This window comes from Mercenaria mercenaria, chromosome 9 (genome assembly GCF_021730395.1).
Source record: "Mercenaria mercenaria strain notata chromosome 9, MADL_Memer_1, whole genome shotgun sequence".
In the NCBI taxonomy this organism is placed as follows: Eukaryota; Metazoa; Mollusca; class Bivalvia; order Venerida; family Veneridae; genus Mercenaria; species Mercenaria mercenaria.
The window spans coordinates 28091661-28111603 of record NC_069369.1 but is presented as its reverse complement, the minus strand read 5'-3'; the positions used below and the strand labels follow the sequence as shown (position 1 = coordinate 28111603).

Here is a 19943-nt window from a genome sequence, read left to right as displayed (position 1 = left end):
ACAGAATCCAGGAACACTGGTTAGGTTAACTGCCCGCCCTTACATGACTGAAATAGTGTTGAAAAACGGCGATAAACCCAAAACAAACAAACAGAAACAAACATGGGGCTCTTATCCCAATGTAATTTTTGTTGGTGGAGCGGAGGCTCGAACTCATGACCCCTGGTTTCGTAGTCAGTGTTACCACTGGACCTCTGCATCCGCTTGATGCAGTTTTAGTGTCTACTTATAGTTTTCGCTTTTTTAAAGGCAGTTAAACAGTTAGACTATCGGATAATGAAACTATTCTGAATAAAGATAACAATACGTTTTTATGGTTGATGGTGTGTGCCTAAGCGTTACATTGTCCAAACTTTCGATATGTAAAGGCGTTCCTTTCAAGTCGTAATGCAGCGTCTGAAAAAGTGATGAACATTTAATTTCCAAATTGAAAACAGAGAGCGAAACTGTCTCGACAATAACAAATACTGAAAGTTTGCTCTTATATTCATGATGGCATGTTTTTGTCATGTTTTAGACATGGCAAACCATACTATTCCTATAATACTAGTACATTTATTAAGAGTTAAGCCATGTTACTTTGATAACTGAAAGCAAAAGTTAATATCATAACGCCAAAAATTCTCTTTTTAAAAAAAGTCTAGAAGTATGCATACTTTATTGTGATGTCTGTGAACATCTGTCAGACTAGTATGGCTTCTGATGAGTCTGATACCATCACTGTGCCTCTCTCCGCGATACTCACGGTGAAATGTGCCTTAAACAATTAGATTGTTAGAATGATTACTTCTGGGAAAACGTTATGTATATGAACACTTTTTATATCATTATAACCATGGTCCGCTTTTTAGATGAAGGAACTTCATTAACTTACCTTTTCGTGGGAAGCAATATTAATTACACACAAAATGGCAAAGCAGAAATTGCAATTTGTCTCAAGATTTTCTCTGTTCAGCTCATGTGAAAAATGCAAAAGTTTTAAGTTTGTTGGCAAGTTCGCGCATTAAATTGTTTTTCACCAACAGCTGTTCGGAATATGATTAAGCGTTTCTGGTTGAAAAGAGATTCGTCATTTTTCAAAGATATTCTTATTGAATTCTCGCGTTTAATAATATGGATATTCAGGAATGGACAAACATGGATGGAGACCATTGATCTGGCAACAACAAAATAAACAAAACATGTTAAACAGGCTATTGTGGTCGGATATATATGTATATAGTTTCATTATAATAAAAAATATGTAAAGTGTAAAGAGTTTGCTTATTACAGTTTCGTCCCTACTGAAAGGGCAGCCAAGTTGGCTTATGGGACACCTGGCTATATTGGACTGCATAACTTCTCGCTCATATTTTTTTTTTAATTTCAGGCACTAGGCAGCAAGGAAATTGGTATCCATTATCCGTTATCTTGCTGGCGGCTCACAAACCAGTCTCTCTTTAGTACAAAAAACCGCCAGGCGCCTTAGACATTAGGCCGATGTGACAGACAGAAACCAAGTGAGGTAGTTATCTACAATGTTTTATTTTTAAAAAATCAAAACAACTATACAGAGACATGTAGTAACCTGCATGATCCTCTTCCAAAGAACTCAAAGACCACGTATTTCCATTCCCTATCTGAAATAAATCACAAAATAGATAGAAAAGAATAATATATCAAAATGATTTGTCTACATGTACATATATTTATAACAGATACGACAAGAAGAGTGAGAAAAAACAATTCAGAGGAGTCAAGTTGAGATAAGTTAGAATAATGATGGAATAATAAACAAAATAAAGACGTACCGCCACTCTTGCAGACAATGTACTTGCTAAAACTTTCTTCAAAGTTACGAGTTCTTCGATTTCATCAGGATGAAAATGAACAAACGTCACCAATCCAGCATGCAAGGACGTAAATAGAAACCTATTTAAATACACACACAACGTATGAAACTGTGTTTGAGGTACGCTCCGTTACATTAAATACTAATATATCATTTCGTTGTAGGAAGGACTGTTCGATGTATTTGTTTAGAGATTCGCGTATATCCAAAAAAAAATTGTAGGAACCAGTGTTTGCTTTCTTCTGTACACGTATACACTCCCTTTAAATATTACAAATTCATGTTGGAATGTTTTACTTTGAACATTAAGTTCTGCTGATATTACGATATCGAAGGAATTATAAGAAATATAGCTATTAGCTGTATATGCATCATTGAATATCATTCTTATACATGTAAACCTTACTGTAAAGTAACAAAAACAAAAACGCTCTTTAAAACGGTAATTATACCAACCAATGGCACAGTGTGTCTTATAGTGTTATTGCGCACCATAATCATAATGGCTCAGGGTAACAAGAACGTCTGTGCGTTCTGACGCCTACGTCACATGGCAACGTCAATATGGCCAACGAGAGGGTGCTGAAGTCTTTGTCTTATAGATTATTTTTATCTGGATAGCATCATGAATGAAAGATACATTGTAATTGAAATATATCAGTTAACAGAAAATGTAAATAGGTAACTAAATGGCTGAGGTTTGTCTTGTGGCAATAATGGCACACAACTGTAGTCTATAAAACCTTCAGGTTAATATCATACTAGGTGTTAAATTATGACCACAAAGCACACCTCAGCCGTATATTAACCTCATAGTATATCAAGACAGAAAATGTAGTTTAAACTTACGTGCGTGAAAGGTCCCATTTCAAAGGATTATCGGCAACTGAAAAATATATTTACTTTGTTTTTAAAATGCCTTATTCCCATCGATTCTCGGTTCCTACTGATTTCATGGTTGTAAGAAACTTCGCACGTGTCATATTGCTGCGTATCCAAAGTCTGTGCAAGTTTGTAAGTTTGCACAAAGTAATTACAAGTGTAAACATGCGAAAAAATATTACTTATTACTTAATGCATGTAAATCTGCCGTCTATTTTCTCTTAAATACAATGAAAGACAAGACAAAACAGCTTGTACTTAAAATTAGGTCATGTGAATCCTACACAATATCCATGCTGTGATGTCATGGAAAGTTAAAAAAAATACAATGAGCTTGCAGTTGGTTCACCCTGACTTTGTGCATAGTTGTGCATGTTGTTAGTGGGCACATCACTTTTCTATGGCCTCACTGTGTATAATAAAATGTCAAGAACTAACAGTTCTATAATGTAAATATGTCGGTTTATTGTAAATATACTAATATATGTTATAATGCCATTGCTCATATAATTTATTATTTGATCTGATACTGTTTATGTATTAGTTTCAATACTCTTACAAATCTGTATTTGTTAGACAAACGCGATAGAAAATTCTTTGGATGATCTATATAGTTCCATATTGCTTTTATTTCACGTCAAAAACAACAGACGAAGCAACCGTCCATGTAGAGAACATGTGTGATAACACGGTCCAATATTGCGCTCAATTTGATTCAATCAGAGCCATAAAGGGAGGTAATCAAGAATAATGGGTCTATTTTGTAATTTAAATATTCAAACTTATGAGATAACATTTACAGAAAATGAGGGGGAAAACAAGAAGTATCTTTGAAAAAAGATACACGGCCGCATAAGTCAATTCACACTTTAAAGGTGGAAATCAGATTTTAGTCAATAAATGGATTTGTTCAAAACTTAACCAATTGATTATTTATACTTATTTAACTGTATTTAACGAGGTCTTAATACACATAAGATTTTTAGAAGTATCTTTTAAAATTTGATTTTCTTGTCCTGATTGCCTGGTAGCATAAATATAAAATGAATGTACATATTTTGCCTAAGGACTGATATGAGTATAAGCACTACTGTATTAAAATTGTCAAAGTTTTAATACATTGACAAGTACATATTTTGCAAAATTAAATAAAAATGCAAGTTTATAAAATCATTTTACCTCCCTTTGCATATCTCGGTTGCGCAACCAAGATATCAAAATAGGTGAATTCTGAAGCTACAGGCTGTTATAAAACTTCTTTTATTTCAGATAGTTCAACTATCCATATATTTATCAAATTGTAGAACTATAAATTATATTGATATCACCTTTTATATATTTTTGTATTAAAAGGAGGTAATAATAAATTGCAAAAAAATGTGTTAAAATATGACCTTCCAAAAGGGATCTAACTCTTTGTAATGTGCCCTTTTGTTCCTTAAATAAATCTATAACAGAATATTAAATGAAAACTGAAAAATGTCATAAAATGTTGCTCAAATATGATTGACTACCTTTAAGCTACGAAACGTGCATGCACTGTGCACCTTTACATACGATCGTGTTTTTATAAAGCAAAACAAAATATAGTTCTTAAAGTGAAATGTTCATATTTTTATGTAGAACATATTTTACAGAACACACATTTTACATCATGATTATATTAATCATAATCTAGAAAACTTTGACAAAAAAGACTAAAACGGAGGGGCCGAAGTGTAAGGGGGTGGGGGAACGACAATTTTTGAAGTCGTCAAGGGATACGAAATGACCAAAAAGGGTACGAGTTGACTAGGGGACGAGTGAACTGTGCATCGTTTACGGGAGATCACTCCGTATCAGAGTGGCAGAGTCGAACTATTTCCACAGCAGCCTTGCAACGATTTCTACTGTCTAATAATACACCTCAGAGCACCTGCACACCCCTTAAAGAAATATTATCTATTCCATTCCGAAACCTATGGAATTTTTCATCCACCAATCAAAATGTACAGTTTTAATCAGCTGTTAAATGACCTTCATCCCAGATATAAACTGGAAGTAAAGATGAAATCTATACCTACCTACCTGCCTGCGGCCGGAAAAACAAGTAATTAATCTATTTATGCTCATAAACAAAGGTCATTGTGACCCAACTTCAAATACAATTTTATCACCTTCATACTTCTGTTATGTCAATGCGTTATCTACGTATTTATATTATTATTATAAGGTAAGTTTTCAATCAAAACAGATAGGATTAGCTGTTCAAATAATGACTTGATAAATAAATGAACATTAATCTTAAGACATGTTTTAAGACTGTTAAAACTTATCTGAATAGATAAGTCATGTTTAATCTGTTTCACAAATACCTACATTTAGACACATTTTCGAACGCACTTCAAAGGTATTCTGTGTGGTAGATTACTGCAACACTAAACGGTCTCCGTGAAGAAAGTTTTTTTTTACTCATAGCATTATATTTTATTTTGACAACCAGTAAGTCAAGCTTGATAAACGAAATAAATTGTACTTCCTGATTTGGTGCATACCTTACCATAGTAGGCTCATTCACATATAAATTGATAACTTTCAATATACTAATTATAACATGTCTTAAGTAGCGAAAGAGAAAAGGAAATGCATAAATATGTTTAAATATTACACGTCGTGCAAAATGTTGATTTTCCTCATAATTCTAAAGTATTACAGAATTAGTAGCTTTTCGTTACCTGATTTTGGAATTTCAGGAAAATTTGAACAAAAATATCTTAAGACTTCTTTAATGAAAAACATTAGGCAAAAAAAAATATTGAACCCCCCTCCCCCCCCCCCCGCCCCCCCCCCAAAAAAAAATGAGCATACATTAGACTGCCTTTGAATCAAATTACCTGAAATTTAGTTGCAGAATCTACAAAATTGGCAATGCTAAAATATATTCTAAACTTTGTGTAACAAAAATAATAAATCACGAATTCAGCAAGCTAGCTATTTTTTATTCGGATGAGTGATCACTTTTTATCTTAAATAAAAATACCAGTCTTATCACAATTAAAACAAACACACATATTAAGTTTAAGCAGCTTCTTACAATTTCGTAGCAAAATGTTAACAGAAACTCATAGATGAGATTCCATCACTTATTTTAAAGTTAACTTACCATATCCCTTTTCAGAATGCTGTACAAAACTATCTATGAATAGCTGGTATAGTGAACCTTCTTCGGAAGTGTTGACCGCTCGAACACGAACCTAAAAATGAAGCAGAATGATACTGAATTCTTTAAGAAAATGCATCAACATCGCGGAAGTTTCATAAAGTCAAGTACGGTATTAAAAGACAAGGAAAGCCTGACGATATGTGAATTTCATATGAAATCAATCCTCAAGTCTTTCATAACGCAGAAAGAATTTTTAAAATCGGACCACTATTGAAAAAAGATATGGCTTTTAAGAAAATTGCAGATAATGAAGGCAGTCATTTTGTGTGTTTATGACGTCATTTACACACTGCTGAATTATTTATTTGGTAAATCACTTTTTAAATAGATTAATTTCACATAGTGTAAGAACTTCTGAGTTAAACATGGTAAATTCTATCATTATAGCTGCAAAAACAGAGTCATTATTTTACAGAAATTCAAATATGTGTCTAGAAATTTGATAAACCCGCCATTTTGTTTTTGTTGCCATGGAAACAAAATGGCCGCCATTTTTATCAAATATTTAAAAGCTCATAACTTTCTCATTTTTAAGTCGATTTTGAAAACTCTTTCACTTCTGTAAATGATTAAAGAAATCCCAGCAGATGGAATTAAAATCAAAACAACATTTTCTTTCCCTTTAAGTTACTGAATAAGAGCCAGCACCTGCTCCTGCGATGATATGATGGAGATAACATGAAGCAATCACGATGAAGCACGGACTTGACAGGATGACAGTGACAATGTCCATTTAATGTTCCATTTTGCGATCGTAACTTCGCCCTTTCCTATATACCAGATACTATAAAAACGTTGAGCATTTACTCAAAATACTATGAACATGGTTGCTACCTAAATGAATTATTCTTGATTGCTTAAATCCTGCATTTCAGTAACTCTGTTTTATTAGTCTTGAGCTAAAAAAATATTTTAGTGAAACAATATTTTTGATTTGTTTAGATTTGAACTAGAGGAAATTAACATTTACTTGATGTGCGCACAGGAGCATATTATTTTAAACTTTAGTCGTATTACATATACGTTTTGCATTTTCAAACTATTAAAATTATTTTTGGAAGCCTCACAAAAGAAATAAGAACATCGTACACATATATCGGATATTACAAAAGTTCCTTCTTATTACGCTCCAATCTAATTCTAGAAAAGCTATACCATTCCAATTTTGATAGTTATCTTAATGAGGGCTAATCATAGTCTGCAACTTTATAAAAACATATTTTGAGAGTTGTTACATTCACAACGTATTATATTTCAATTTTGTAACTAACGTACCCAACTGCAAAGACAAAATGACATTTATCAGCATATATATGGTGGCACATAAATATGCCAATGCTTCTGCTTTTACCAATAAAGAATACTCCATTAAATGCAATTTTATATTAGCATGTTAGCATTACTAGGGACATAAAGGAAGAAAAGGCAATTATAAGTAAAATCAAAGCACATTAAGGTTACTATATGTGACACCTCTTACTTAAGGCCTCCATTTCATTTCAGATCATGAGAAGTTGAAACACTACCAAACTTACAAACTATATTCAGTTATTTTACATGAATTCTATCTCTATCCGCTAAAGATATGCTTCTTTTAATAATTAGGGGCGGTAGTAATATTTTAGTCTGCAACAGAAGTAGAATTTTTAAGTCTTATTTCAGTGTAGACACTACAATAAATGACACAGTTAGGAATCAGCTGATTATTTCTAACCCATTTACGAAAACGTGCATTCAAACTGTTACTACTGTTTAACTCGTGTTTTCGTAAATGGCATATAAGCCGTGCCATGAGAAAACCAACACAGTGACTTTGCGACCAGCATGGATCCAGACCAGCCTGCGCATCCGCGCAGTCTGGTCAGGATCCATGCTGTTCGCTTTCAAAGCCTATTGCTATTAGAGAAACTGTTAGCGAACAGCATGGATCCTGACCAGACTACGCGGATGCGCAGGCTGGTCTTGATCCATGCTGGTCGCAATGCCACTATGTTGGTTTTCTCATGGCACGGCTCAATATATTATATCTATGCATGCATTCTCATATATGGAACTTTGATGTACCAACGTAATAAATTTCCTCTTTCTCCATAAAGGTATTTACGTGATATTTGGAAAGTCCCGCTGAAACTGAGCTGTTTATTTATGTTAAAACTTTGTGTACAAATTTTTGTAAACCCTGTATATTAAACCTAAAATTAATCGGCAGAATTAAAAAAGTGATGACATTTAACGTACCTTAATTATTGTTGTAATGTTATGCATTCCAAGAATGTCCGACCTTGACGAATAAGTATAATGGTGATCGTAGCCATCCTCCAAATAAAATGTGTGCACTCCACGTACAAGAGCAATAAGGAGTAAAAACCCTAAATGCATAATTATAATGCTGAACTAACTACTCTACATACTTGAAACGAAATATTTTAGCAGCAGTTCTAGTCGGCGCACAAAGACAAATGATGTGATAGGCAAAATCCTGTCAAATATATTTTTACATTTCAGAGAGTTTTGATAACAAGAACAAACAAATCGACAAACTGATAAACTTTAAACGACCCGAAATCGATTATAAAGTTTGCTATAAAATACTTCCTAGATGAGTGTGGCAGAGTAACAGTTTCCAAGTTTATACTTCTCATGAGACTTTGATAGCAAGATACGTGGATATTCTACGACAACAACTTTTTTTTCAAACCATTTTAAGGTATTAAGGTTGCGTTTAATTGGGTGTTTTATGATTAAGTAACAAAACGAATAATTTCTAATCAGAAAGTGTCCTTGATATCGATTGTGCTCTGTGCAAACCTAACCTTGGTCTCAGTATATGCTACATATAGCTTATATCTATTTTGATTCGTTTTATCCTAACAAGAAAACTGAGCTTAAACAGTATTTTTTTCTATTTTTACTAACAGTGACATACAATTCACCCCACTTACCTCATGGCTAATACCAATCTTTTTATTGATAAGTTTTATGTAATAACTGTGTGCAGTCCCAGTCTTGTTATTGATCTTCACTTCTTATGTTTTTCTGTGAAATGTTTGTTAGGAGAATACTGACGACTTACTTGTTAAGAAACGACAACGACCCTGCTCATGACCACATCCGTCCCATGCATACAATCCCATTACAAACTCTCTATTAGCTACCCATAGGCCATGTTTCACTCCAATACTATACGTCAATCCAAGCATCAGTTATTCAATGAAAACTGTTTTTAAGTAACAGTTGCATTGTCCCCACTGTCCTCATTTGCAATTCCAGCCTTTGTCTGACTGTAAGCTACCCATGTACCAAGATTCAGTTTAATATACAAACCCTTACTAAAGCTGTTTAGTCTGAAACGTTTATCTCTATTTAACATTGACACTACTTGCTCCCTATATAATCAAAACCTTTGTATTGATATAAGCATTTCATTCGATTCATTTCACCCTTATTATGACTAATGGAAACTTTTTTGCTAAGTTTAATATTAGTGGCATTGAACCCATATGGAATACCACTGGCACCAGAACAGAAAGAAAATGCCTCTGTACATGTTATACCTTACCCCTAGGTATTCTATAAGAACCATGGTCATGAAGGGGAAAATATACTGACCCGTTTCAATCGTACATTTCTCAACTTAAAGGTGCAGTTCGGTGAATGGGTACCTAGTATAATGAACAAGCGATAATCTATCTTCCATCGTGCACCAGTCACATTGTTTCAATATTCCATATTGCTGAGATTATCAACATATTTTATGCTTTTGACAACGTTACAGAAAAATCTTGCTTGACCTTCCCTAATGAACATCCGATCTAGAGGTCACGGCAGTGTGCACATGTTTGGCGATATGTAAATAAACAAAATCAGAATTTAAAAAAAATCACAATTTTACACTTAAACTCGAAATGATGAATGAAATTCATCGTGTATATGATCTTTAATTTGAAAACGTACATTGGTCTGCACCTGTTCTGTTTATTTTATTCATTTTACACATTTATGCTGCATTTTCACATTTTAGCAAACACGTGTAGCAAAATGACGATTGACATACATTTTCACAACAGCCAATCAGAATGGTTTTGTAATCCAGACCGGAACTTCACCAGGGAAGTTCAAGCAAGTTTTTTGTGTAACGTTGAAATAACTATAAACTACGCGTTGTTTTTCTAAGATAAGGTGTATTGAAGAAATGTGACCGGTACACAATGGAAGATAAATTACAACTTGTTTGATACCCAAAGTACACATTTACCGAACTGCGTGTTTTAGGTATGAAATGCGCGATTGAAACGGGTTAGTATATTTTCCCCTTCATGACCATGGTTCTTATAGAATACCTAGGGGTAAGGTATAACATGTACAAAGGCATTTCCTTTCTGTTCTGGTGCCAGTGTGGAATACAAACATTGGGCCCGCCAAAAGCTGCATACAAACAAAGTTTCAGTGCAATATATCAATCAAAACTCAAGGGTATCGAGCGGACATGTTAAAGCCTCTTGTTATTGACCGTTTATAATATCGAGTTCACTTTGACCTTGACATTTGACATTCCGATAAAATGAACATAGTAGAGATCATCAACTAACCACAGGCTATCAAAAGATTAAAAGTCGTATAACCAATGATTCTCCGGGCTTTGACCGAAAACCAATTTCATTCACTACTGGATACATATACCATTAAACATGCTTTAAAACCCTGTCAAATATCCATTAAAATAGGAAAAACCGTTAATTAACCCCATTAATTCTTGCATCACTTTATTTAACAGGTTTCACAATATTAATGGGTTACATGTTAAAATACCATTAAAACACCCATTTTTGACCATGAATCATGCCATTAAAAACTTAGTTTGGTAGCTAAAAAGTTAATGGCTTTGAAAAAATAGTGAAGTTCTGTATAGTTTGAATTTAACAGGATTATTCATGGCCCTTAAATTTGATTTAATGCCCATTAAATATTCAGGTTCTGTACGAAACTTAATGGCCCTTAACAGCAATGTGATGCCCATTAAATCCTACATTCTGTAAAATGTGATTCGTATATTTTCTTTTTTTTTTGGTTTTTGGCTTGCACTCCCATTGAATGCTTATAATTCCAGTCCCATATTGTTCTAAAATGGACTTTAAACACAATAAATAAATACTATGCACACATCGTCTATAATATATCATGATGTTATATTTAGTGGCATTAAAGTTATTTCCCCTTGATGCAGTTACGCCATTTTTTTTAAATGTTTGCCAAATTGTGTTCCTACAAATAATCGGATTTATTTCAATGAAGGTTTAATTTATATGATAACATCAATCTACATTATTTTGGTAAGGGTAAATACGTATTGATGCATGCCACTTTTTCTGGTTTTTGTGTTTCCTGTCCAAATAATCAACATTTGTATAAGAAAATGGGTGGGGTAAGGAATTTACATTATAAAATGTGTTCAGACCAGTTTAGATTTTCAAATTTTCCAGTCCTTGAGTAGAAACTAAGGTTTATAGAGAAGTGAACAGTACACATGATTATGAAGATTTACAGTCTGATTTAAATTCATTTGGGGCATGGGCAGATCAAGCGCTTCTACGTTTTAATTAATCAAAGAGTGTGGTACGCTTGACAGGAGAGCGGGGAAGCTACTTGTGATGCAATCCCTCAAACATTTGCTTTTAGCTGTTTAAGTGCATGCACCTGAGCTTAAAGTACTAAAGTAGAGCTAAATTGTGATTGCCTATTGTGCGCTGACATTGTCATCAACAGTTGCTTTTTGAATACACCTGATGCCAAATGTCTGTACCAATAAAACCTCGGTCAGAATGTTTGTCAATATTATAATGTTGAATAGTTAAAACTACCCACATGGTCACTTGATATATTAAACCGGTACCTGTAAACCCTTCTCAGTACAACACAGTACAATATAATATCCAGTTATTTTCTCATTTCATATGAACTTATGACAGAATAAGGATACAATATGACAAATGTTTGTAAGAGGCTGTTACATGTGTTCACATTACAAAATAATGAGAGAAAAAAGAAGAAACAAATGTTCTTCTAGCATTTTACAAAACAGAACATATGAATAGATACTATTACATGTGTAGTAATACGTAGTTTAAATCAATACGGCAAATATCAATATGAAGTTGATTATCTTAAGATGTCTAATTCTGATGGCAAATTTTCATGGCCCTTAATTTGATATACCATTAAAATATTACGAGCCCATTAAAATTGAATCTGACATATTTAATCAGACCATTAATCAGTTTTTAATAATTAACGGCCATTAACAGAGTATTAAAAAATTAATGGCCCCATTAGTTCTTACTAATTAATGTGGAATTAAGGGGTAATTTTTAATGGCACATTAATTTCATGCCAGTTTAAAATTTTTATGGAGTTTTAAGGAGCCTGTTAACTTATTTTAATGGTTTATTTTAAGCAGCTTTTCATGGCCATCAAGGTCATTTTAACAAGGTACAAATGTATTTTACCAGAGTTTTAATATACTTATTTCATGGCTTTTTAATGTATGGCATTAAAACTATGGTCATGAAAATCCCATTAAATAGTAAGAAGTAATAGGTGAATTTTAATGGTGACCTGCTAAAACTCTGTTAAAAATGTTTGAAAAAATTAAGGCCAATTTCATGTCCCTTTTAATGGCATGTGCGTCCAGTAGTGATTCTCAGTGTTACATTGATCTTGACGCCTTAAAGGGGTCGACTTATGATCACAATCAATCATCAAATAAGTTTGGCGGTCGTACACACAAATGTTCTCAAGCATTTTATTCTGAAACCGGTATCAACCTCGAGGTAACTGTGTCACTTCCCTTTACCTACTGACTCTCAAAACAATAGATTCATCAGCTAACTACAGGCTGTCATCATACAGTCAGAAAGTTGTCAAGTTCGTTTCCTGTTACTGAACGGGTGGCACATTTTCACAATAAAGACGTTCATTTCATACAATAAAATATAAGAATAGCTTAGAAAATGCTCAGCATTTCGTGCAATGATATGTATAAAACTCAGCTCGATTAACAGCACTGTTTTATAACAGATGCTACTGACATCTATTGAAAAGACGTAGCATAGTGGATACAGTTTTCAGCAACTGAATCCTTACAAAAGTTCGTACTTATTACCGTTTAAATTTTTCTTAATTGTTTGGAGCTGCAGAATGCATATTAATGCAAAGTGTAATTACAATATGTGCTTATATGTGACGCACCATGATATTTTGGGTCCAAATTCGGCGTTACGTCATTTGAGAAAACATCGATTAAAGTTACGTCACTAAAAATGGTGGACGTTACCACGTGTTCGTGGCAGTTAATGCATTATTGTTTTCAATAATACTCTACCTAGCCACAAGAAATAAATGAAATGACATAAACATTTCCGTGTTTTGCAATTCCGTTTCTTTAAAACTTTAAAATGATTGATAATTTATTGCCCTTTGAATCGACACGCCATTTGTAAACATCGAAGGTCGCGGAGAAAATGAAACTACCAAAAAAACAGTTATTTGATGCTTTATTTCGATTGTAAAAAGAATGACAGTTAACGAATGTCAAGGTAAGTAAGTATTTAAACGATATATAGGGTTTAGAAATATTATTTGAATTCATATCGACTGTTTTGTCCGATATCTTTTCGAAAAATAGCCCGGATTTGACACTAATGACAGTTTGGAGGTAGCGCAAGTCACGTTTTATTTACAAATGTCACTGTATTGTAGACTATACATTATTTACTAAATCTGTTATGAATTAAACTTTTTTAATCGGTTTTGACTCGTATTCAGAATAATCAGTATGCAAGACAATTAGATTCTATGGAAGAAGACTTTGTGACTCTGGTGCCAGACAAAAACACAACAGTCAGTCATAGTCTTTAGTTACATAATTAAAGCCCTGATCATTTTATATAGCCATGCCATGAAAGTGACTGATCAGGAACAGTTGAAACACATCTATTGTCAGCTTCAATTACTTTTTTCTTGCAATGTCAAATCAGTCCATACATAAAACTTCTACAAGGCATAAATATTGTTTTTATTTGGAATGAGACAGTTTTTTGCAAAGTTTTTCAAATTTTTGTTAAATTTGCATACTGTTCACCTGGCCATTATTTCTGGATTCCTCGCCATTTTGTAATGTTCTTGGCAAGTCACTGACAACCACTTTGTAAAATGAATTAACTTTAGATACATTTTGTTTTGAAAGTCTTGCTTGGGATTCAAACCTATTACTCTTCTTATAGAAATCTTTGTGCTCTATGTACTGAGCTAACTGCCCAGGGCATTTTTATCTTACATTTCAGCCTTTTTCAGTATTGTTTTTCATTTTACAGATCAACCACTGAGGATTGTTTGGCTTGATGCAATGACCTATTATTAAGAGTTAAGTGATATCCCATTTTGTGATGCTCAGAACGAGATATTAGATTTATAATTTTACCTTTCAGACTGTTACGCATGAACGTTGAGTCAGTGGTACATAACGAGTTATGTTTGATATTGAAATGTTGTGGATACGTTTGCAATTATTTGTACATACATGTGTGTAGATCATCTGGAGAAATATTTTAGATGAACAATAATTGTAAACATAATGCAAACCATCCTAGTTAAATAGGCGTTTCATGTTTTCTATGAGATAGACCATAGCCAGTACCAGTACATGTTATATAGGGCAAAATTTAAAGTGAACGTCAATAATATTGTACGTAGAGGCATTTGTTTGTTTGTTTTGGGTTTAACGCCGTTTTTCAACAGTATTTCAGTCATGTAACGTAGAGGCATTTATTGCAAAAGTTATTGCCACGGTCTAAGAGACATAATCAATTTACAAAACCATTATTAAAGCAAGACATTCAACATGATTCATTTTTCTCAGATTTAGTTAATTTCATAAATGCATGAAGTGCATAAATTGCAGATACACGTTGGAATGATAATATACAACCTAAATCAACTTATTTCTACAAAGCTTGCATTCCAGACGATGTAACCCCTACATGTTCCATTGAAAGGCAAGCATGCATAGTTCCTCAGTTCAATTTTAATTGCATGGCAAATAGTAACTGTAGTGCTATAACTTCAACATTTTATTGCATTTTCATAACTGCTTCATCATACAGTCAGTAACATATCAGTCTTAAATGTTTTCCAGGAGGTTCAAGTTGCTTTTTCATAGAAATAACTTACTAATTCATCATAAATATGTATTTTTTTTTAAACTGATTCCCAATCACTGACAAAACTGCGTGATTTTCAACTCATGAAAAAGCTCATTTATGCTTCAATGATTTTCATATAGTTTTTATCAACTGTCATAAGAACCGTCTTTAAAAAAGACATTTGGCAAGCGTAAAACGTCCCAACATACTTGGACTCTGTATTGTTTTTTTACCAGTCCTTTTCAATCAGTGAGTCCATTCAATATTCCACTTAAGTCTCTGCTAGGGGTGGTGACTGGAGAGGGTGTGGTGACTGGGGAGGGTGTGATGTCGAGGCTTCCTTCACATTTCATAACCTCTCAAATAAACCGAAATGAGTTTCCTTGGTGACGTTCTATTCCCCTAAATGATTTTTAAGGTATTAGTAGGAAACAATTGTAACTATGTGGATAACTTTCAAGATTACTTTTCCATGAAATGTCATGTAAGTTTAAGTATCAAAGAGATATGGTGAACTTCATGACTGAATACTAATTTCATTATTTTCGTAGAGAGTTTTTATTCTTTTCTTGTAAAATAAGGTTAAATACATTGTGTTCTAACATTTGTACTGTGCGTTTTCTGATTTTCCTATAAATTTATTTTAATTGAAAGAACTGTTTTACCAACAGCTGACATAAACATTGCGATAAATATGAAAAAGAAAAAACCAATTGAAAACGACCTGTCATTTGTGCGCAACTGGTAAGAAGCTTATGATGTATATTGTATGTATCCTTGCGCATCGGATATTTCTATCAGTGCTATTTTCCATGATTTAATGAAACAAACAAGATACATACACATACGATTATAATATGTAAACAGTTGTTGTTTGTGCAAATATTACAATATAAGACAATATAAATGGCATGCAGCCGCAGAACACTAGACAACCGTACATGTCCTGTTGAAATATAACTATGTCTGTATCTTTAGTATCTATAGTCCTGAAGATATCAAAAGCATAACAAAATGTTTTTGAGAAATGTTTTCCCGTTACTGATTGTTACTGACATGTATAAATAATGTATATAAAGAAACTGACATTAGGGACTGCAAGAATGTTGCATTTGGACTTGGTTTATTCTCTCAGTTAGTAAATCAAAAGATGTGTGTAATCTAAACTTTCACTTTTGCGAATAAGTCTGATAATTTAAATGTCCACTAAATGTATCAAATTATTAAATCTTCATTTTTTTTTTCAATTTGATTAATAAGTGCTTTTGGCTCAATTCAAAATATCTATATGAGCCGTGCCATGAGAAAACCAACATAGTGGGTATGCGACCAGCATGGATCCAGACCAGCCTGCGCATCCGCGCAGTCTGGTCAGGCTCCACGCTGTTCGCTTTTAAAGCCTATTGGAATTGGAGAAACTGTTAGCGAACAGCATGGAGCCTGACCAGACTGCGCGGATGCGCAGGCTGGTCTGGATCCATGCTGGTCGCATACCCACTATGTTGGTTTTCCCATGGCACGGCTCATATAACGGTTAATTCGACAGAGATCCTCTAGCAGCCGAGGGTTATGCAATGCAATTTATATGTATCTATAGAATGGCAAGATGCACTCTTACTCTGTCACCAGGTTCATTCATTTGCTGTGTTAACCGATTTATTAAGTAGTGCTCAACATATCGCTACCAACGGTCAGAATATTCCTACCTAAACTGTTATGTCAAAGCCAGTCATATTGTTAACCCTTACCCTGCTAACACATTTCTATAATGAATGTGTCCATCTTTCAATTTGAACAGTAATATTAACTGTGAAAATGGGTACTTACCAAAAGATACTGACTAAATGGTGAACAGTGCAGATCATGATCAGACTGTATGGATGTGCAGGCTGATCATTATCTACACTGGTCGCAAAGGCAGACCCATTCGTGTCCAGCATGATAAGGGTTAAGTAAAGATCAGTCACAGAAGTATGAGATTTGCAGAAAAGCTTTCAACTGAAAGATACCTTAAATAAACGTTCTCATTAAATGAACTTAATAAGGCGCTTACCCAGGGAAGTGTTGTTACAAGACACAAACATATTCACACTGGTAAACTTTTTAAGAGTGTTAAACATGAAATAAGTGTAAAGGTGGGAGGGGTCCCAGTTAGGTGTCATTTCTGTTTGTTCTCTCTTGAAACTTACGGTGTCTGTTCCTTCCTGGAACTTATATAATGTAACTATAAAATGCAACATGTTGTGTTAATGTCCATTGCATAGTGACTTTATCATGAAAAATTAAGGTAAAAAGTTAGAACATTTAAAAAAAATAAATGAAATTGTGTTCCTGGCTGGTCACATGTCATATTACCCTACCCACTTTAAATGTGAATATCTATAAAAGTAAGTCAAAACTGGTAACAGTAACGCTTGTTAATGAAACTTAGTACATGTAGGTATATTGCCATAAAATTTAAATAAAAAAACCAAATCATTTTGCGCAGACACCTAACTGGGACACCCCCCCCCCCTTTTAAACCGACATATGCACATTCATTTAGAAGAACATCTAAATATCAGTGCGAGATTTCAACCTACAAGAAAACTTATTGTCTTGATAATGCTTACTTAGAATAATGATAAGAGCCGCTATAGATGTCAAATATGAACCTTTATCCACCCTGATAAGCATGTATATATGTATAAAGTAAGCAATTTATCTTTGGCAGTGGTTGACTAAATTTATTAGCGGTCATACTAGTATCAAATTTTGCGAAATTCAATGTTCAAAATGCAGACAAATTATAAAAGACCCAAGTGCAAAGAGAAACATGTCTATTCTTGCAAGAGAACGTTTTCCTTCCGGAAAAGTCAATAGGAGCGTGAAAGTTTCAAGCCAAACAAACGTTTTCCTTCCGGAAAAGTCAATAACAGTTTGAACATTTCAAGCCATGAAAACGTTTTCATTCCGGAAACGTCAATAACAGTTTGAACATTTCAAGCCATGAAAACGTTTTCATTCCGGAAACGTCAATAACAGTTTGAACATTTCAAGCCATGAAAACGTTTTCATTCCGGAAACGTCAATAACAGTTTGAACATTTCAAGCCATGAAAACGTTTTCATTCCGGAAATGTCAATACGACTGTAAAGGTTTAAAGACACGCAAGCGTTTTTTTCGGAAATGTCAATAAGAGTGTGAAAGTTTCAAGCCACACAAACGTTTCTATTCAAGAAATCTCATGTAAATACATAGTTATAGACAACCTTTAGATATTCTTTAGAAATGTAGTAAATGAAAACATTAAAATTACTTATACAGCGGTTCATTATCGAGAGTGTTAAGTGTGCATAAAGTGTGTTTCAGAACAGCAGGAAGTATACAGAAATACCATAATTTATGGTTTAGACTCGAATGCTTGTAAAGAAATGACTGAGAATCAAACTATTCTCATATGAGGAATTCAAAGGTTCTTTAAAGTAACATTCTGTAAAGGAGGTCTTCATGTATAAAAGAAGTTGCACGCAGAGTTTTGCAAAGCATTTCGGATAATGCTTAACATGTTTTAAAGGCGTACAACGTCAGCGATGTCTTCAATATGATGGTCAAAAGTAACAGCAACATAATTCTCTGGAAGCATAGAACGCAACCAAGCAAACGCATAGGAGTCTCGATTTGATTGTCTTTTCAAGAAAAGCAATGAAGTAAAAGATCATTCGTGTTCCCTAGCATCGGCGTAAGCGGAACGTTTTTACATGATAATATTAAGAAGATTCCATGACCATAATAACACTGAATGAACTTCTTAATCCTTAAAACAATTAGAAGACCACTTCATCCTAATCCCATTGAATAAACTCCGTGTTCATTGTAACATTGGAACAACAGCGTGATCCTAATAATACTGAGTGGCCTCCATGATCCTATCCTTGTTCGTAATAACACTGAGTGGACTTCTTGAGCCTAATAACATTGCACGAACTCCTTGATCCTTATAATATTTTGAACTCCTTGATCCTAAAATAATTGAATGAACTCTTGATCCTAAAATCACTGAATGAACTCTTAATCCTAAAATCACTGAATAAACTCTATAATCCTATTAACATTGAGTGGGCTCCTTGATCCTAATAACATTGAACGAATACTATAATCCTTATAATATTGAGTGGGCTGCGTGATCCTTGAGTGAGCTCCAATGATCTTAATAACACTGAGTGAATTCCTCGTTCCTAATAACATTGAGTAGACTCCTTGAGCCTAATAACATTGCACGAACTCCTTGATCCTTATAGTATTTTGAACTCCTTGATCCTAAAAAATATGTATGAACTCTTGATCCCAAAATCACTGAATGAACTCTATAATCCTATTAACAATGTGCGGATCCTAAAAAAATTGAATGAACACTATAATTCTTATAATATTGAGTGGGCGGCGTGATCCTAAAATATTGAGCAGGCTCCAATGATCTTAATAACATTGAGTGAACTCCTCGTTCCTAATAACATTGAATGAACTCCATGATCATAATAGCATTCAGTGGACTCCTTGATCCTAATAACATTGAATGAACTCTTTGATCCTTATAATAATGAGTTGACTCTTTGACCCTAATAATATTAAGTGGGCTTCATTATAAACTTAACATTGAGTAGAATCCTCGATCTTAAACCATGTATCATAACTAATAACAACACTTAGTCAAAGCTTCGTTTTACATATCTCTAATTATTGCTCTTTATATCAGTGTTACATATAAATTCTCCGTATATAAACATTTTCATTTCACATTTCAACTGCTGTTTGCCATATCGTGTGTATAAAGGTACTGGACTTGTACATT

General features: G+C 33.7%; 1 protein-coding gene across 1 annotated transcript in view; it reads right to left on the bottom strand.

Moving 5' to 3' along the window:
* LOC123546793 (uncharacterized) overlaps positions 1 to 8394 on the bottom strand; it is a 53015-nt gene extending 44621 nt beyond the window's left edge. Inside the window, exons 1-7 of the mRNA XM_045333353.2 lie at positions 8154 to 8394; positions 5856 to 5946; positions 2681 to 2717; positions 1791 to 1911; positions 1568 to 1619; positions 657 to 757; positions 308 to 396 (exon numbers count right to left, since the gene is read on the bottom strand). Of these exons, the coding sequence (XP_045189288.2) occupies positions 308 to 396; positions 657 to 757; positions 1568 to 1619; positions 1791 to 1911; positions 2681 to 2717; positions 5856 to 5946; positions 8154 to 8294 (632 nt within the window). The 5' untranslated portion in view covers positions 8295 to 8394. The remainder of the gene's footprint in view (positions 1 to 307; positions 397 to 656; positions 758 to 1567; positions 1620 to 1790; positions 1912 to 2680; positions 2718 to 5855; positions 5947 to 8153) is intronic.
* Between the last annotated feature and the right edge of the window lie 11549 nt (positions 8395 to 19943).